General features: G+C 37.2%; 5 protein-coding genes across 9 annotated transcripts in view; 3 read left to right on the forward strand and 2 right to left on the reverse strand.

Moving 5' to 3' along the window:
• The first annotated feature begins 702 nt into the window (after window positions 1-702).
• Window positions 703-3,412, forward strand: LOC311281651 (ADP-ribosylation factor 4-like). Of its 4 annotated transcripts, none has more exons than XM_084394784.1 (5): window positions 703-960; window positions 1,162-1,242; window positions 1,349-1,458; window positions 1,586-1,783; window positions 2,377-3,412. In XM_084394784.1, the coding sequence occupies exons 1-5, from the start codon at window positions 894-896 to the stop codon at window positions 2,464-2,466; spliced, it is 546 nt and encodes a 181-aa protein (XP_084250910.1). In that variant the 5' UTR covers window positions 703-893; the 3' UTR covers window positions 2,467-3,412. The 4 variants fall into 4 exon arrangements, 2 of the variants coding, with proteins under 2 accessions (XP_084250910.1, XP_084250911.1); XR_014625830.1 differs by having other exon boundaries at window positions 733-960; window positions 1,586-2,303; XR_014625831.1 differs by having other exon boundaries at window positions 733-960; window positions 1,586-2,089; window positions 2,304-3,412.
• A 2,537-nt stretch (window positions 3,413-5,949) lies between these two features.
• LOC311282283 (ADP-ribosylation factor 4-like) lies at window positions 5,950-7,683 on the forward strand. 2 transcript variants are annotated; one of them, XM_084395966.1, is made up of 6 exons: window positions 5,950-6,073; window positions 6,254-6,334; window positions 6,435-6,544; window positions 6,632-6,703; window positions 6,805-6,930; window positions 7,420-7,683. In XM_084395966.1, exons 1-6 carry the CDS (start codon window positions 6,007-6,009, stop codon window positions 7,504-7,506), a joined length of 543 nt encoding a protein of 180 aa, XP_084252092.1. In that variant the 5' UTR covers window positions 5,950-6,006; the 3' UTR covers window positions 7,507-7,683. The 2 variants fall into 2 exon arrangements, with proteins under 2 accessions (XP_084252092.1, XP_084252091.1); XM_084395965.1 differs by having other exon boundaries at window positions 6,805-7,505.
• Window positions 7,684-9,274: 1,591 nt separating this feature from the next.
• Window positions 9,275-15,026, forward strand: LOC311281770 (ADP-ribosylation factor 4-like). Its single transcript, XM_084395003.1, has 6 exons — window positions 9,275-9,680; window positions 9,951-10,031; window positions 10,417-10,526; window positions 13,087-13,158; window positions 13,567-13,692; window positions 13,900-15,026. The coding sequence occupies exons 1-6, from the start codon at window positions 9,614-9,616 to the stop codon at window positions 13,984-13,986; spliced, it is 543 nt and encodes a 180-aa protein (XP_084251129.1). The 5' UTR covers window positions 9,275-9,613; the 3' UTR covers window positions 13,987-15,026.
• Window positions 15,006-18,027, reverse strand: pde12 (phosphodiesterase 12). The gene is made up of 3 exons (XM_084395002.1): window positions 16,733-18,027; window positions 15,991-16,069; window positions 15,006-15,787 (listed from the first exon to the last, which is right to left on the reverse strand). Exons 1-3 carry the CDS (start codon window positions 17,969-17,971, stop codon window positions 15,336-15,338), a joined length of 1,770 nt encoding a protein of 589 aa, XP_084251128.1. The 5' UTR covers window positions 17,972-18,027; the 3' UTR covers window positions 15,006-15,335.
• Window positions 18,028-19,226: 1,199 nt separating this feature from the next.
• atp6ap1la (ATPase H+ transporting accessory protein 1 like a) overlaps window positions 19,227-20,476 on the reverse strand; it is a 14,971-nt gene continuing 13,721 nt past the window's right edge. Inside the window, exon 7 of the mRNA XM_084395478.1 lies at window positions 19,227-20,476. This exon is cut by the window's right edge and continues 322 nt beyond it. The gene's annotated coding sequence lies outside the window, so the exon portion shown is untranslated.

Consider the following 20,476-nt stretch of genomic DNA (forward strand, 5'->3'; position numbering starts at 1 on the left):
AATCAGGAGACAAGAGTTATTATTTTGTTGATCAAATCAGCACACGACTATTTGATGTGAAACTTACATCTGGAAGACATATTTTAAAGAGTGTTTGCTCATCTGCAATACGTGTATAGAACATTACATCTTCTAAACGTCTATTTGACATCTGACAGGAAACGTCCTATAGACGTATTGCAGATGAGCAAACACTCTTTAAAATACGTCTTCCAGATGTAAGTTTCACATCAAATAGTTGTGTGCTATCTGGGTGCAGACAGTATCAGTGAAGCGCTATTTTATTTGAAATAAATAAAAATATATATCATGTGTGTTGTACTTTGTACTAGTACTTGTTATATAAAATCATATTAAATTAAAGGTGACATTCCACCACATAATGTCTCAAACTCTTGAGCCAAAAGGTTGCAAAACAGCTATGATTTTTAACTTAACAACCATTTTTGTGCATCAAAACATAAAATAGTAGCAATAGTGGGGATGTGTGCTATGTAATATGAATTTAAACTCAACTTGTGCGGGCTAAGCTTCAGAAATTATGTTTACAATGCCTGAAGGGGAAAAAAAACATCGCACATGATCCTCGTCAGATTTACAGAACTTCTGAAATCTTTATTCGGCTGAGAGATTTTAAACTTTACATCATAACTAGATTTGCTTTTAGACACGTGATACCGTAGGTGACGTCATATCGAACGCGCTGGATTTGCCGCGAGAGCAAGTGCGCGTGTCTTGTGTTGAGCTGTCAGTCAAACCGAAAGCAAACAGCCTATATAAACACTCACACACACTCACACACACCAACATCACACTAGAAATCTGAGCCTCTTCCTCTGGACAGTTATTTTCACTGAATACAGCAAACAAGCATTTTCATCAGCACTTTAAAAATGGGCATCTTATTCTCTAACCTTTTCGCACGTCTCTTTAAGAAAAAAGAGATGAGGTTGCTTATGGGTGAGTACATGTTTTTTCCCCCCTCAAAATGTACTTTACTCTTATTATTTGATTCGTATACAAACTATTATTTCTCTATGGTGAATATATGCACATTCATTTGAGTTGCCCTAATTAATATGTGATTTTTCTAGAAAACATTCAGATTAAGAATCTTGTGCATTTCCATTGTGGAATAAATGTAAATATTTCTTCTCAAAGTTGGTCTGGATGCAGCAGGGAAAACCACAATCCTCTACAAACTCAAACTTGGTGAAGTTGTCTCATCTATTCCAACTATTGGTAAGAAACTCAAAGCAAAACATATTAAGCCATCATTTATCAATTCCTGCATTCATTTTTATTCTATATGTCTGTATGTCTAACAGCTCATGATTCTCCTCTCTAGGTTTTAATGTTGAGACAGTTGAATATAAAAACATCTCCTTCACGGTGTGGGATGTCGGCGGGCAGACTGTCATCAGAGGTCTCTGGAGACATTACTATGTGAACACCAAGGTAACAGAGTTTTATCACTATTTAAGTACAATCTGATTTTGCAGTTTACTATATTTGCCCAAATGTGGTTTTATTTGCAAAATGTCGACTTTGCATGTGTGTGTGTGTGTGTGTGTGTGTGATTCAGGGTCTGATCTTTGTGGTGGACAGCAGTGATCATGAGAGGATTGAAATGGCAGCAGAGGAACTAAAAATGATGATGGAGGAGGACGAGATGAGAGACGCCGTTCTGTTAGTTCTCGCTAACAAGCAGGATTTACCCAAAGCCATGACCGTCTCTGAGCTGACAGACAGACTGGGTTTACACACACTGAGAGGAAGACAGGTGAGTGAGCGACACAAACACTGGGTTTACACACACTGAGAGGAAGACAGGTGAGTGAGCGACACACACACTGGGTTTACACACACTGAGAGGAAGACAGGTGAGTGAGCGACACACACACACACACTGGGTTTACACACACTGAGAAGAAGACAGGTGAGTGAGCGACACACAGACTGGGTTTACACACACTGAGAGGAAGACAGGTGAGTGAGCGACACACACACTGGGTTTACACACACTGAGAGGAAGACAGGTGAGTGAGCGACACACACACTGGGTTTACACACACTGAGAGGAAGACAGGTGAGTGAGCGACACACACACACAGACTGGGTTTACACACACTGAGAGGAAGACAGGTGAGTGAGCGACACACAGACTGGGTTTACACACACTGAGAGGAAGACAGGTGAGTGAGCGACACACACACAGACTGGGTTTACACACACTGAGAGGAAGACAGGTGAGTGAGCGACACACACACAGACTGGGTTTACACACACTGAGAGGAAGACAGGTGAGTGAGCGACACTCAGACTCAATGCAGATGATGATGTGTGAGGTCACATGTGTTTCTCTCTCTCTCTCAGTGGTTCGTTCAGGCCACATGTGCGGTTCAAGGCTCAGGTTTATATGAAGGACTGGATTGGCTCTCGGATCAACTGTCCAAACAACAATAACTCATGATTTAAGTCGACATGAAACGCAAGTTTTGAAGGTCTTCTCTTCCTTATTGTGACGTATATCCGAGTGAAACGCCTTCTGGAACAAGAACAAACAGGGCAAGGCTTGATCGCGCCAGTAAACACGTCATCAGAGAAGAGAAGAGATGTCGCTGCAACGGGGAGGGGAAGTTATTTTGATTAAAGATTAACTTTAAAAAAAATATTGATGTGCACGGACACATCATTTATAATAAAAACTGTAATAACGAGAATTGTCCATGATTTCATGGTTGCTTTAAAACTTTATTGGGGGGTTTTGTGGACGGATACTTGAAAATACATTGTAATAGAATGTACTGTATATATTATAACAGCCTCCAACTGTTTATTATCTCAAATGCATTTTGATTTATTAATGCTAAATCAAAACTGTATATTTTAAATTGTTAGTCTTAGTTTTGAAAAAATGATTTGTTATATATTATATCATTCTTCTATGGACTTTGAAAGAAAGTTTGTCATGTTTTAGTGTGTTCAGTTGTATTTGCACTTTGAAAGAACGACCTGATGTCTGCCTGTAATATACATCTGTGCCTTTCAGATATCTCCAATAAATTATGTATTTATTTACAAACATCAATATTCCTATATTTAATTCTCATTTGATAAATACATAGTAAAACTAGTGCATGTTTTAGTGCAAAAACAATCAATCTGTGCTTGCAAACAGCTTGTAATAAAATAAAATAAAAGCTTGTAATAAAAAAAATAAAAGAGGAGAACAAACACCCTGCAATAAAACAAGAAATCTCACTAATCTGGAGAGAAGATCTCAAAGAAAGAGCACAGGACACCGCCTTGCCCAAACTTCTGTCCTCTCTTACCTGTGCTGTACTCCCTCTCCTTTCCCCCTGATTCAAGTCACTGAAAGTCACTAATGTCTATATATATCACATGTGTGACCCTGGACCACAAAACCAGTCACATGGGTCAATTTTTTGAAATTGAGATTTATACATCATCCGAAAGCTGAATAAATAAGCTTTCCATTGATGTGTGGTTTGTTAGGATAGGACAATATTTGGTCGAGATACAACTATTGAAAATCTGGAATCTGAGGGTAAAAAAAAAATCAAAACATTGAGAAAATCTCCTTTAAAGTTGTTCATTTATGTTCACGATTGTGCTGCATTCACTCACACAAATACATGTTTTATATATTTACGGTAGGAAATCTACTAAATATCTTCATGGAACATGATCTTTACTGAATATCCTCATGATTTTTGGCATAAAAGAAAAATGGATCATTTTGGCCCATATAATGTATTGTTGGATATTGCCACAAATATACCCGTGCGACTCGAGACTGGTGACGTGATCCAGGGTCACATATGATGTATGTTGTGAATCTATTGTTTCATGTTTGGTATCATTTTAAATGTCTCAGTGCGATTGGTAACATGGTCTCAATTTCATGAGAAAGATTGAAAACTTTGGAGATGTGGTGTCTCTTCAAGATATCTGGTAATCATGGCTTCTCTCCCTCGAAACTAGGTGTAACATTTAGGCAACCGACTAAAGCGGTATTAGCTAACCCTGCACCCTCTAAGATCACAACTGGTGAGTTTGTGTTTGCACTAGTATCAACAATATGTGCTCCAGCATCCCCATTCTTCCATACTAACACACACACACACACACACACACACACACAACAGGTGGTCACATGACTTTCCCATTGCATGGCTCCTACATGCATTATACCTTCCTACATAGGTCGGTCCTACAAGCTCCAATAAATTACGCATTTACAAAAACAAACAAAAAAGTCTTGAATACTCCTTTTACTTTCAATAACTAAACTGTATTTGAATTGAAAGCTGACATTTTTTGTAAAAAAAATTAACTATTGATTTGTCATTTAGCTAGTGTTTATTTTTTTATCTAAAGTGACTATACGGTAACCTTTATAGAGGTTCAGTCCAGTCACCTGGAGTTGAGTGTGTGTTGATCAAGGGCACTGCAACAGTTCATATCTCCATTTGGGATCAGACCTTTAGTTACCACCACCAACCTTTAAACACAACATGATGCCATCTTTAAAAATATATATATATGTTAGTAAAAACTGTCGGCTAAGTAACTATATGATAAGAAATTATATTTTAAAAGACAATATTTTGTAATATATATTTATATACCAATGACAAACAGCAATACGTATGGGCCTACTTTTAAGGCAAAATATTGTAAAACAAAAATAGTAAATGTTTCGCTATCGGCTATGTGCACTGGACTGTTTTATGCCACCTTTTGTTATTTGGTTGATGTTTTTTGTATTATTTTATTGTTTTGTGTCCTGATGGGGTTTGCTATATTTGGTGACCATTTTAGGTGTGTTATTAGTGTTTACAGTTGCTTGATACACTGATTATAATGAACTTTAAGCTCATTGCATTTGCATCATCTGATTTGTTGTGTTGGTACATTGTACAGTAACAGATTTAATTGCTCAAATAGCTTGGAATGTTAAAGGGACAGTTCACCCAATGAAACATGAAATATCTGTCATCATTTACTCACCATCAAGTTGTTCCAAACCTGTATGAGTTCCTTTCAAATTCTGCCCTGTCAAACATTTCCTTAGTAAGTTTAAGAGCATAGTCATGTGAAAAGTTATGGTATGAGGTGTCTGTGTTTATTAAGGAAAAGGTTCTCTTTAATTTTGCTTTGCATTTTGAAAATGTATTTTTTGGACATTCAAAGTATGATAACAGTGTGATTAAGGAGGCTTCTGTAATTAATCTGTTAATTTTATTAGTCAAATTTCACATCCATAAGTGTAAGTTTTCTACAAAGAATTCAGTATTCCTTAAAGAATTAGAAAATTACTTTTCTACTATTCAATCTAGGACTAATGGAAAAGTTATTAAGACTGTTAATTTGTGTACTGTCTTCAAAAATTGATTGATACAAAGGTCTTGTATTTTTGTGATTTATTATTATTATTATAATTTTTTTTTTAATGTGTGTTTTCTTTGCTCCCCTCCTGGCTCTAAAATTGTATGTTGTATTGTTTTGTTGTTTAAAGCAAAAAAAAAAAAAAAAAATATATATATATATATATATATATATATATATATATATATATATATATATATCACAGTGTTATGGTGATGATCTATCAATCACAGCAACTATTTATGCCTGACCAGACGCTCTGCTCATATTTGCCACACATTTATCTACTTCATTTAAGTGAGCTAACTTTAAATTTGACACACAAAAAAGAAGTAAGTTTTGTTGTGTTGGCTAAAAAAAAAGTTTGTTTTGTCACGTGATGATGACGTGACGTCATTTCTAACGCGTTGGATTTGCCGCGAGAGAAACTGCGCGCGTCTTGTGTGAGAGTGGCGGTGTTGAGCTGTCAATCAAACCGAAAGCAAACAGCCTATATAAACACTCACACACACTGAACACACACTATTAGCAATACGAGCCTTTAACTTCTAGACTCTAGAGAACAGCTGTTCTGTCTTTTTGTAGCTAAACATGGGTAACTATTTCTCCCGTGTTTTCTCTCGTCTCTTTGTGAAAAAGCAGATTAGATTGCTTATGGGTGAGTACATATTTGTCTCCACACTTTGAGTTTAAAGTCTTACAGTTTAGCCCTTATTGTTGTTATCATGACATGTTCTTAAATCATTTTTAGGCCATTGCATATTAATAAGCTGAAATAGGTATGATTATTTTACTTATGACTCCATTGTGGAATAAATGTAAATATTTCTTCTTCAAGTTGGTCTGGATGCAGCAGGGAAAACAACAGTCCTCTACAAACTCAAACTTGGTGAAGTTGTCACAACCATTCCAACTCTAGGTAAAATATATATTATGTATTTAAATGAATACATTTGTCTTGCCTTATGTGGACTGTCTGATAGCATTTTTTATTAAATATCCAATTCTTTCCTCTCTAGGTTTTAATGTTGAAACAGTAGATTATAATAACATCTCTTTCACTGTGTGGGATGTTGGTGGTCAGACCAAAATCAGAGGTCTTTGGAAATATTATTATCAATACACTGAGGTAAGAGTTTAACACAAACGTGTCATTATGCAGTGTGATTTTGCAGTTATAGCTGTGAAAATGTCAGTGTGTGTGTGTGTGATTCAGGGTCTGATCTTTGTGGTGGACAGCAGTGATCATGACAGGATTGAAACGGCAGCAGAGGAACTAAAAATGATGGTACGTCATCTATATCATCAGATATATCACTCTAGTCGAGTATAATCACAGTCTACATGTAATATTGTGTACGTGCATCAAATCCATTTGAACCTTTTCAGCTGGAGGAGGACGAGATGAGAGACGTCGTTCTGTTAGTTCTCGCTAACAAGCAGGATTTACCCAAAGCCATGACCGTCTCTGAGCTGACAGACAGACTGGGTTTACACACACTGAGAGGAAGACAGGTGAGTGAGCGACACACACACAGACTGGGTTTACACACACTGAGAGGAAGACAGGTGAGTGAGCGACACACACACAGACTGGGTTTACACACACTGAGAGGAAGACAGGTGAGTGAGCGACACACACACTGGGTTTACACACACTGAGAGGAAGACAGGTGAGTGAGCGACACACACACTGGGTTTACACACACTGAGAGGAAGACAGGTGAGTGAGCGACACACAGACTGGGTTTACACACACTGAGAGGAAGACAGGTGAGTGAGCGACACACACACACAGACTGGGTTTACACACACTGAGAGGAAGACAGGTGAGTGAGTGACACACACACTGGGTTTACACACACTGAGAGGAAGACAGGTGAGTGAGCGACACACACAGACTGGGTTTACACACACTGAGAGGAAGACAGGTGAGTGAGCGACACTCAGACTCAATGCAGATGATGATGTGTGAGGTCACATGTGTTTCTCTCTCTCTCTCAGTGGTTCGTTCAGGCCACATGTGTGGTTCAAGGCTCAGGTTTATATGAAGGACTGGATTGGCTCTCGGATCAACTGTCCAGACGATAAAACGCTACAGAAGAAAATACACTAAATATGTGTATATTATGTCTCCGATTTTTTTATTTTGAGAAAGTCATGGAATATCTTTATATATAATTCTAGTTCAGTAAATTCTGTATAGTTAATTTACCACATAAAATCATTTGGCCTATTTTTGCTTCTAATGTTCATGGACTTGCCTACCTTCAATATGTGCCTTTAAATACAGAATGTATATGACTGAATTTATAAATTATGCATTACTGCTGTACTATGTATGCACTATTATTTTTGTTCTACTACTGTATTTAATGTACTGTTAATGTACCACAGTTATAAGTCATCTTTGACTTGTGTTAGTGTGTGTTCTGGATGAGCTGATGTCTGCCTGTAATATTGATCTGTGCCTCTAAAATATAGAGAATAAATGCTATATTTATTTACTAACATTAGTTTCACTCTCATTTATAAAATAAATACAATTATTTATTAAACAGAATAGAAAAATGCATGATAAATGGATGGATAGATAGATGGATGATAGATGGATGGATGGATGGATGGATGATAGATGGTTGGATGGAAGGATGGATGGATAGATGGATAGATAGATGGATGATGGATGGATAGATAGATAGATAGATGGATGGATGATGGATGGATGGATGGATGATAGATGGTTGGATGGAAGGATGGATGGATGATGGATGGATAGATAGATGGATGATGGATGGATGGATGGATGGATGATGGATGGATGGATGGATAGATAGATGGATGATGGATGGATGGATGGATGGATGATAGATGGTTGGATGGAAGGATGGATGGATGGATAGATAGATGGATGGATAGATGGATGATAGATGGATGGATGATAGATAGATAGATATAGATGGATGATGGATGGATGATAGATAGATAGATAGATAGATAGATGGATGGATGGATGAAGGATGGATGGTTGGTTGGATTGATGGATGGATAGATAGATGGATGATGGATGGATAGATAGATGGATGATGGATGGATGGATGGATAGATAGATAGATGGATAGATGGATGATAGATGGATGATAGATAGATAGATAGATAGATAGATAGATGGATAGATGGATGATAGATGGATGATAGATGGATGGATGGATGGATGATAGATGGTTGGATGGAAGGATGGATGGATGGATAGATAGATGGATGGATAGATGGATGATAGATGGATGGATGATAGATAGATAGATATAGATGGATGATGGATGGATGGATGATAGATAGATAGATAGATGGATGGATGGATGAAGGATGGATGGTTGGATGGATGGATGGATAGATAGATGGATGATGGATGGATAGATAGATGGATGATGGATGGATGGATGGATAGATAGATAGATGGATGGATAGATGGATGATAGATAGATAGATAGATAGATAGATAGATAGATAGATAGAAGGATGGATGGATGGAAGGATAGATAGATAGATAGATAGATAGATAGATAGATAGATAGATAGATAGATAGTCATATTTTTTTCTTTATTAGTTTAACAAGGTTCAAAGAAGAAAAAATAAAACAAAAGTAAAAAAAACAGAACAAAGCACAAAAAAATAAGTCAACATGTGTAATATTTTATATTGCTTACTGTAAGCTATATCGCATGGCACTCATGTATGTTTAGGTTTGAGTCTGTTTGAACATTTTCAAGTAAAACGATCACACATGTGGGTGAACAATCAATCAGAAACTTGATTGACGTCTGAAGTCTTTTTCTTTTTTTTGGTCTAAAGTCTTCGGGCTCTTCATCAGTGTTTCGTGACGTGGCACCGGTGACGTCATTTCGACCGCGTTGGAGCCGCAGCGAAAAGAAGTCTGACGTGGAGAAAAACCAGTCTCGCTCAAACTGCTGCACAAAACACACTTCCAACTGGACAGAGCGAAGAAAAGAGCGAGGAAAGTGAAAGAAAACGAGAAGAACGCGTTGTTGTGCGTGCTGATGTGGACTGGAGTGTGATCTCTGAGTGCTGAAGCTGCTGTGCTAAAGCGCTAGCGGTGCTCCTGTAGTTTCACTCCTCTAATAACTGCTCGACTTTTACACTTCTTTTGTAAGTCAGTTGTTTTTGAGCTGGTTTAACATGGGTTTGACCATTTCAAGCGTCTTTTCTCGCTTGTTTGGGAAAAAGCAGATGAGAATCCTCATGGGTGAGTTGGAACCTGTTTTTGTGAGTTAGCTTAGATAACTGGCTATTTTGTGTAAAAGTCTATTTTGCTGGTGGTATTTTCCACTAAATTATGTTTTTCAAGCTGTTTCTAATACCCTAAATGAATTCAAATGATAGTAAAAATCAATCAGTGAAAGTGACGTATCGTTTTAGGGTGTTTGCTCTGTTTACAGGAGAATAGGAGGAAGTATTTTATGCAAAGTTTTCCAAAGTGTTTGACGTGATTTGTTTTCCTGTTCTCCTCCTTCAGTTGGCCTGGATGCAGCAGGGAAAACCACAATCCTGTACAAACTCAAACTGGGAGAAATAGTCACAACAATTCCAACTATAGGTAAGATAACAGTTAACGGATAAACAAATACACTAGTCTGGGCAAATGAATTTATGTAGGCCTATGAAAGATTTATATGTGGGACTTTAGTCAAGGGATGCTGTGTTGATATCCCATAGACTTTCACATTATAATAAATATACCTTAAATTAAGAGATATTCTCACAAAAACATCCATTTTAAAGTCAAATATAGGATATTTTGCCTAAAAGAAATGAAGCATTGAAGATTTTTCCATTGTTACATTATTTTCATGACTCGTACATGCACTTGACAGGTCTTGAGATATTTGCCATTGATTTATTGCCCTGCACTCTCATCTTGATGCAAACAACTGCTTTATCTCCTAATTGCTAACGCACCCAACCCTGTGTGATTCCTTTAGGTTTTAACGTCGAGACGGTCGAATACAAGAACATCTGCTTCACCGTGTGGGATGTGGGTGGTCAGGATAAGATCAGGCCTCTGTGGAGACACTACTTCCAGAATACCCAGGTAAACATATGCATAGATGGCCTCACATCACAGCAGGACGTCCCCTCGCACACGTTAAGATAGTCAAACCACAGTGGAGTCGCAGCATTCCAGCCGATGAATTGCTCATTCTGCCATGGCCGTTCTGATTGAGTTTGATCGTCCAGCCTTGTGAGCTGCTAGAACAACAACTACGGGTGTGTAGTTATAGTTTGGCTGGATGCCGTTGATGTTCTTTGTAGAGGATGTTGGTATTTCTATTAGGATTAAGTTGAACTGACACGGCCTTTACTAGAGTTTGATTTGGAGAACAGAACAGTTTCTCTTCTGTTCTTGTAATTCTCTTTTTCTTTGCTGGTTGTTTGATAATGGAAAATCGATCGACAAGGTTTAACTTTAATTTGTTTACATTAGAAATAACAATGAAAAATACTTATAAAGCATTTCTTAATCTTTAATGTTAATTTCTACATTTACTCATACCAAAGTCCCTTTAAGGCTTTCATTTCACTCGATCATGAATTTTGTGCTGACGATTAAAGGGGTGGTATAATGCCCTTTTCACAAGATGTAAAATAAGTCTCTGATGTCCCCAGAGTGTGTGTGTGAAGTTTTAGCTCAAAATACCCCACAGATATTTTTATATAGCATGTTAAAGTTGTCAGTTTTTGAGGATGAGCAAACCGTTTTTGTGTCTGTCCCTTTAAATGCAAATGAGCTGCTGCTCCCGGCACAGGGGGCGGAGCTTCAACAGTTTGTGTCCTTTTTCATGCACTGAATATTTCAAAAACGTTTAGCCTTTTATGTTCAAACCGGAGTCAGACAATGATGGAGAGACTCAAGAAGAAGTGACAACATGTAGAAGCAACAGGACATTTCTGAATGGTTAGTTGATGAATTTATGAAGCTGATGTGTAGTTATCTTCTAGTCATTGATTAGCATATTCTGTCTTGATAATCTATAAATTGTGTTCAGGGGGCGGGTTTATGTAAATTTTAGGGTTAGTGATGTCACTAACCCGGGAGGAATGTCGTGTAGTCTCTACCAGCCGTTTGTTGTCGTCCTTAAAAAACGATTTACAAATTATAGCCCCTTTAATGGATTCATGTGAACTAATAGGACCTTATTGTAAAGTGTTACCACGTGTGCTTGTTCTTTATTTTTGCACTCACAAAACCAAACTGTGTCCTTCACCAGCCTAATCAATTGTCATTATAGCAAAGCCTCTTTTTTTAAGTATTTTGTATTAAACTTTATTAAGTGGAATAAATATTACAGTTTGCATGTACAGTGAAAGTGGTCATAATATGAAGATCAAATTTTCCTTCAAAAGGTATTGTATGACATTTATTGAAACTAAACTGCAAAAATGGCTCATTCTCAACATTTGCAGGGAAATTGGATAGTTAGTATTATTGTTAGTGCTTCTGCTGTTAAGAAATAAGTCAGATGTGATAAAGCTGTGTGTAGCACCGACAGCTCTGCAGATTCTTCTGAAGAATCCCAGCATTAGAAAACAGTGGCTCACATTTGTTTCCAGCAAGATCCCTGGGTCGGGTTGCACCAGCCATTCGTAAGTTCTTTCTTTAATTGGAACGTAAAGCTTAGTAACTACTAGCTAGTTTGTAACTTACTCTGTACTTTATTCCGTTGCCCAATTTGTTCGTAAGGCAGAACGCAGCTAGTAGGGCGTAAGCTCTCCGTAAAGTAATGCGTAGTCGCATAATATGACGTTTAGCCTCGATGATCCAATAGCAGCCTTCAAATACGTGAGCAGAAGTTGTTTAAATGCTGTGAATTACTTTTGCTCACTTAACAGTAAAAATATGTTTCCATTAAAGGGGTGGTTGAATATCATTTCACTTTTTTAACTTTAGTTAGTGTGTAATGTTGCTGTTTGAGCATAAACAACATCTGCAAAGTTACAACGCTCAAAGTTCAAAGCAAAGGGAGAGATTTGCTTTTAAAGAAATCGCTTTTTAAGGACTACAACAAACGGCTGGTAGAGACTACACCACATTCCTCCCGGGTTAGTGACATCACCAACCCTAGAATTTACATAAACCCCGCCCCCCTGAACACGATTTATAGATTATCAAGACAGAATATGCTAATCAATGACTAGAAGATAACTACACATCAGCCTCATAAATTCATCAACTAACCATTAAGAAATGTTGTCTACATGTCACTTCTTCTTGAGTCTCTCCATCATTGTCTGACTCCGGTTTGAACATAAAAGCCTAAAAGTTTTTGAAATTTTCAGTGCATGTGTGTGTGAGGTAAAAGAACACAAGCTCTTGAAGCTCCGCCTCCTGTGCCGGGAGCAGCAGCTCATTTGCATTTAAAGGGACAGACACAAAAACGGTGCGTTTTTACTCACCCTCAAAAAGTGACAATTTTAACATGCTATAAAAAAATATCAGTGAGGTATTTTGAGCTAAAACTTCACATACACACTTATTTTACATCTTGTGAAAAGGGTATTATACCACCCCTTTAAGAGAAGAACTTGTGCTTTATATTTTCTGACTGATGTTTTTACTCTGAATGTGACACGTTTTGTTGTTGTTTGTTCAGGGTCTGATCTTCGTTGTGGACAGTAACGATCGCGAGCGAGCACAAGAAGCAGCAGAAGAGCTTCAGAAGATGGTGAGGAAAAGCATAATTTCTGGAGCAGCACAACACATGAGGAACTATTAAAGTGCCCCATTATGCTTTTATGAGTATTACCTTTCATGCAATGAGTAATATTGTTGTTTGTGAATGTAAACGGTCTGCAAACTGCAAAAGTTTTAAAGATCAAAGTGCACGATAAAAGTCTCGATTCTGCACTACTGAAACTGAGTCTTCAGCAATTCCAGACTCACTCCCTCTTTGAGAAATGAGATGATGTGCAATGAATATTATGAGAAAGTTAAAATGTTTTTTTTGAACCTATTGTAGCACACCTCCAAAATAGCATAATTGGGGCATTTTGACAAAACGTTTGCTTTATTGTGCACAAATCATCAGTAAATGTGACATGCTTATGAGTAGTTCTGTTTCAAAATTCAACAGCTTCAGGAAGATGAACTGAGAGATGCCGTCCTGCTGGTTTTTGCAAACAAACAAGACTTACCAAATGCAATGCCCATCAGTGAGATGACGGACAAACTTGGATTGCAAGCACTTCGAAGCAGAACTGTGAGAAAGCTTAATGTGCAATATTATTATTATAATAGTTATGCATAATTATAAGCTCCATTTAATATTGGTTATTACCTTGGAGCAAATGTATTACATGAATCAGTTACGTTTAATATGAAGTTTCATCATTCATTTAAATGCCTAATGTATCTGTTTATTGGTAAGAATATGTTAATATTGTCATTTTCACTCTCTCTTTATCAGTGGTATGTCCAGGCGACCTGTGCGACTCAAGGGACTGGTTTATACGAGGGATTAGACTGGCTTTCCGAGCAGCTCTCTAAACATTAAACTGCACTTCCTGTTCAAACAGGATGTGTGCTGTTCCAAAGGACATGATTAGTGGATTGATCTGTCACAGAAGCTCTTCATGTACCATTTTCAATGGATTGTTACCAAAAATTCACCTGCTGATGTCAATCTTTGGCAGTGCATTTTAACATTATATTTTTTGATTCATTGCACCTTTGACCTTGACTGACATTTCTCCCAGATTCATTCCTCTAGATGTATGTAGCCATATAATCTAAAGATTTGACCAAAGTATGAAAACTACTACATTTGTTCAGGAGCTCCTGGATCTTTTGTTACAGTAAGTGCTGCAGTACGCACTCGACTTAAGATCTGCACTTATACATCAAGCATTGTTAATAATGAGACCTTTTGTTTTTTTTAAAGCTAATTTTTTCCCATTTCGAATACGTCGTTCCCGAACGTTTGCATGCCATACATCCAAGGAAAGATTCTCAGAGAAGCATGCATTTCATAAATAAACGTTTTTTTCTTATAATAGCACACTTAAAGAGATTGGCAATGCATTGATTTAAGCATTAGTTTTAACATGCATACGATTATATTAGGAAACTGGTCTGATGTTGTTGTAAATAAGCACCCTTTTTATTATGTATGTAATCACAATTGCCTTAAACGCGCTGTGCTTTACGATGTGAACGCACTTGCCTGACCTGCTTTTGATTTACCATTTAAATTGAGAATAAACCTGTTCAGAATATTTAAGACCTAATCACCTGTTTTTATTCCCAGCTTTTGATAATATTCAATGCTAGGAATCATCTAGCTGTTCCCCTTTTTAAAATGCATGAATAAAAGTGTGATATAAAAGTGTGAAATGCAATCACTTGTATGGTTGTGCATAAACAAAGGCTCGATCTGTGATAACCTGTCGCTTTTGAACGATGAGCTGTCATCGTTTAATGCTTTAAAGAGTTGTGAAACCAAACAATTTTCTTGAGATGTTAACATGAAAACAATAGTGCTCAATGTGTCTATTAAAGAGAAATTGGTTATTTTTCTGAACCATTTTCAGTTTGAAAAGCAAAGTTTTAGCGTCACAGAATTTAGCGAAGAACTTAAAAACAATCATATTTTAAATACAGCTTTTAATATCTCCAAGTAGGAGTCAATAGAGTCATTTGATAAATGTCACAATAATTCATCCTCATCATAAATATTAAATTGTACAAGTGAGAATGAACCTATATGATAAATACAAATACAATGCTGAAATGAAAATCTGATCATTTAAAGGCTAAAATTTAGTTAAGTTATAATAAGGTCCAAGTAAACAAATGCATTTTGCATTTGATGATTGATATGCATGGACACGTTTGAAGCAAATGTTAGTCACTTGTTCTCCACTTGAGGTCACACACCTGTGCGATGTGATCAGACGGGTGCGAGACGCTCGGCAGGGCCAGATAGGTGGTGACTTCCTCGTGACTGGGCAGAGGAATGACCTGCTCCACCTGCAGCACATGTGGCTCGACAAATATATAGTCCAGACACCCCTGGAAGCCCCCGACGTAGTTGGTGTAGGCCGGGACCCCACAGGCACTGGCCAGCTGGAACGGGTTAGCGAGTCCCGCCTGGATCTGCTCTTCTGGGCCATTGGAGGCCCAGTCGTCATGATTCTCAGAGACGGATCCCTGACAGACAAGCTGGAAGAGGCCGGAGGAGGGCGTGCTGTTGAAATCACCCGCGAATATAAGCCTGGCTCCGGGATGCTTCTCCATCACCACCTGCTTCATGTGTTTCAGGGCCACAGCAATCTGGACCAGTCGAATGTTTCCTCCTGAAAACACACGTCATTTCATTTACATTGATGTTCACCTTTAATATTACCAAGTGGCAGCATGTTTATGCAAAATAGCAGAGGGCCTAAAACAGACCCTTGAGGCACTCCATCATTTTCTGATGTTAACATGGATCATTCCCGGTTTAAATATGGTTGAATTGAATTAAAATCCAAGTCATTCCATTCACATTGATGCTTACCTTTAGGGTGCCAGTACAGGTGTGTGTTTCCGACACATAATGTCCTTGATGGGTCGCATAATGACTGCAGAATGGTCACCTGAGAAATTGGGAAAGCGATGCAATTTTGTTGGTTTTTGCATAGATACAATTTGAAGCAAGACAAAACAAGGATTAAAATAAGCCACAAAAATAAATAAATAATACAGAAATTTCTTATTTTAATTCAGGATTTTGTTTTTAGAGAAATAATTAGAAATTAAAATGAACACAAACTAATTTTCTTTCATTCATAAATAAATAAAAGAAAAATCATCACATAAATGACATTTGAAAATGTATTAAAATATAAAATCATTGACATTTTAATAATATTTCACAAAAATTAAGGTTTTACTGAATTTTTGATCAAATAAATACAATCTTAAGGGTAAAAACTTAAATTTATGACTATGACACAAACATGTATTTGTTATAATCGATATATATATATATATAACTATATTTATAAATATACATATATGTGTGTGTATATATATATATATATATATATATATATATATATATATATATATATATATAAAATAACTTTTTTTCTTCTTCATTAAACCAAACTTAAGCTAAATATTTTGTTTTTATTTTTTACAAAATTCCTTAAGCCTGATCCAGTAAATCACAAACAACTGGAAAAGTCTAGGAGCCCTTTTGGACAATGGGAGTCAAATCATTGATTTAAGGTCTTTAATCTGTTGCAGTGAAATACCTGCAACACCGTTGACCTGGTTTCGATCTTCTCTTTCAAGCTGGGATTGGTGGACACTTTCTCCAACAGTTCCCGATGAAGATGATCCGCCGCCAAGGCCTCACTCAGCACGACGTCATACTGCTCGAGCAACTTCAACTTTGACCTTCTAAAATACGTCGCCAGACCTTCATGCTGTCTTTCCTTGATTTTGAAAACCCCTTCCAACCCGAAAGCATCCAACGCAGGAGATAAACTATCTAAAAAAGCACACTTATCCACCTCCTGGAGGCAAATTATATCAGCATTGTACCCCGACAGCTCCTTCTTGATCAGATTCTGCCTGTAGTCCATCTCTAGGGCGTATGGTGCACAGTAAGGGTACAACACCGTTTTGGAAAGATCAGTTTGAGCGTAGATGTCAGCAAGGATGTTATAAGACACAACCCTCAGTGAAGAATCATCTGTGACCTTCGGAGTGTAAATGTGCCTGTTATCAAAGGTACATGTTCCTGGACCGGCTTCTACTGCACCTGAAGACACCAGTTCCTTGGGTTCCCCAAACTTGGATCCATTCCCTGGTGTGCATTTCAACATCACCCTTAAACCAATGTCCAGATTGGATGGCGTAAACACACGTTCAAGTCCTGCCTCCCTCCAGCAGTCTGGATCTCCTCTCATATGGGCATTAGGTGAGCTTTCCTTGAGCCACATGAACTTACAGTCCTTGAGATCTCCAAACTCTATCTCCAGCTTGGGACAAACTGGAAACCCGGACATTAGAGACGATGGCAGCTCGGATAAAGTGAATGTTGGAGGATTTCGTTCCACTTTGTACTTCAAATCCCCCACATGAAGCACAGCCCCATCCAGCCACGCATCAGAGTTCACAGTCTCCACAGACACGTGATCTCCGTTTACACACAGACTGATTTGGGGTTTATCCACTTCCGGAGTCTCACTTTTCCCTTTGTTTTGCTTTAATCTTCTCGCTTTGCTTCGTGTTTTGATGATGCCGGACGCTATCCGAGACAGAACTTTCCCTAACGGTTCTGTTTGCTCGCGCAGCATCTGTTTATTAGTGCCGTCGAGGTTAAACGAGATGGTCAGTTTGGACTCACACGGCAAACATCTGACTACGCATCTCTCCATATTCATATTAAACCGGGCGGTAAAGAGATTTCTATGGGTTGGGATTGAAAAGGGGGGAATATAACGGAAAAGTAATAATTTACTTGCAAATGACACGCGACTCAACATGAGGACCTTGCGAGAAACTACCGGTGGCTTCCGTGATCGAAAAGCTTTCTGATTATTCAGAACACTAGATTCGACACGTTTTAAGGTGAATTGGGTATGAATTAAAATGTTCTCTTTAATTCCACCTTAATTAAATCATTTAATATATTAGTAAACTATAACACCATTAACGTGGTGTGTCCTCGAAAAAGATTAGTAACGAAACTCCTGATCTCAATATTATAATAGTATCGTTATTATTCGGAGAACTAGATTCGATATATTTATTTCTGTTTTAAATCAGTTTTTGTAGATGTTGTTTTATTTTCCTTTGAATTAATACTTTATTATATTAGATGATTACTACACCATTTGCGTGGTATCCTCTAAACCAGGGGTTTTCGAGCCGTGTCAGGGGAAGTGGGTGGAAGTTAGAGGAAAAAACGGTGTAAAAACAAACAAACGAATGAATAAATATAAAAAGATTTTAAAAAGAAATACAAATTAGAGTAAACAACAACAACAACATCCAACAGTAAAGTATGCTATTATAATAAGAAAATACACATACAAAACATTAATATAATCATATTTATAAGAATTAGCATAGTATAAATTGGCTATTTATACAATAAACTATATGTCCTTTAAATTTTAGGATCTAATAAAATTGAAATGCCCTTCTATAAGCTAGGTTTGATATGAAACCGTGAACTTTAAAGTGATAGTTCACCCAAAAATGAAATTTCTGTCATTAGCTATTCACTTACCCTCAAGCTTTTCTAAACATGCATGAAGTTCTTTCTTGTGTTGAACATAAAGGAAGATATTTTGAAGAATGTTGGTAACCAAACAGTTTCTGGTCCTCAGTGACTTCTATTGTATAGAAAGAAAAAAATACTATGGAAGTTAATGGGGACCAGAAACTGTTTGATTATCAACATTCTTAAAAATATATATTATTTTGTGTTCAGCAGAAGAAAGAGCCTCATACAGGTTTATAACAACCTGAGGGTGAGTAAATGATGACAAAATGTTCATTTTTGGGTGTACTAACTGTCCCGTTAAGCTCATACACGAGTATTTTATACTGCCACTAGGTGGCGCTATTAGAAAACGCTTCATTATTTTAGAGCTCATTTTGTTTGTAGGAATAACATTTCATTGTCAATAAATCACTGCTACACACAGGATTTGATATAATCTGAGTCAACTCATTTCCAACCACCTGTATCTTATGGTACCATTCAAACACTGCTCAAAACAAAATCATTTTGAAACGCAACTGTGCTGCTGGTTTTATTGAACTCAATTGAGAGGACAATAATAATCAAATATTAATACATCATAGCCCATTTCACATCTCCATTTTATCTGCATAAATGTCTGCTGAACAAAGTTAAGCTATTATTATGTTCCCAAATACATGTGTACATGAAAAAAAAAAAACATTTTTTCCCTTATTTAGCACATTATGATTATTAGCAATATACAGTACATGGTACAACGCAAACCATCTGATTATTCTGGTTGTGAAATGTCTCTAGCCACTGGCATGCAGCATGTTCACTACACAACAGACGTCATGTTGCTTCCACTGTTGTTTTGCTTCAATAGTTGATTAAAAATCCAAGTTAACTCATAAGAAGCCGCTCTTCACCGCAGCCAAAGGCTCAGCATGAAATCATACACAAAAGACCAGAAACAAAAATTAAATAAGAAATTACAAAAACCAGAGTTAACATACAATCTACACAAAAATACCATAACACAATTTTAAAAAATACATATTCTCAAAGTAACATCAGTAATTAATAAATACATTTTTTTAAGTTTTTTGCAACTCCTCAAGAAAAAATTTGTTAAAATATTTGCTGGTTAAACACTGTATTGAAACCGTTTCGCGGTATGTTTTATTAATTGTTCGAGTTTTAGGTTTTTGTCGATCAGTACTTTTCTAATCAAGAGGGGAAAAGCATTCCTGTTTTCACTGATAGTCAAATTAAAACTATATTACACGATCATAACGGTTTGTTCATAGTTCAAAACTTCAAAGTCAACATGAAATAAAAAATTCTAAATTCATGTTCCTTGATTTCATTGCACCATCAACTCCGACTTTTTCTACATGCATATGTGCAAATATCTCATATTACAAAGGTAAATTGGTTGCAAACACATTTCATGTTGACTTTAAAGGCGCATCAGTATTGAAGTTAAACTGGTCCTTAGCAGTCGAACAGAAGCTAAGACAGACGATGCAAATGTAAGATATATTGATTATTGTGCTATTTCGAATTGCATTCAAACATCTGAAGATCTCTCTCAGAAATGACGGCTCATGAAACCTGACGCTGAATGTTTAATTCCTAGGTTTTTGGTGAGAACTGGTTGATATCTCCCAATCCTCCTGAAGCTCCTGAAGGAACCTGATTCGGACTTCCACTGTCCCACCACAATGATGTCACTGCCGTGGTGCAGTCAGTCCCGAAGATCCCTGGTTCCCGTTCGGATGGGATTTTCTTC

Source organism: Rutilus rutilus (genome assembly GCF_951802725.1).
Source record: "Rutilus rutilus genome assembly, chromosome: 22".
Taxonomy (NCBI): domain Eukaryota; kingdom Metazoa; phylum Chordata; class Actinopteri; order Cypriniformes; family Leuciscidae; genus Rutilus; species Rutilus rutilus.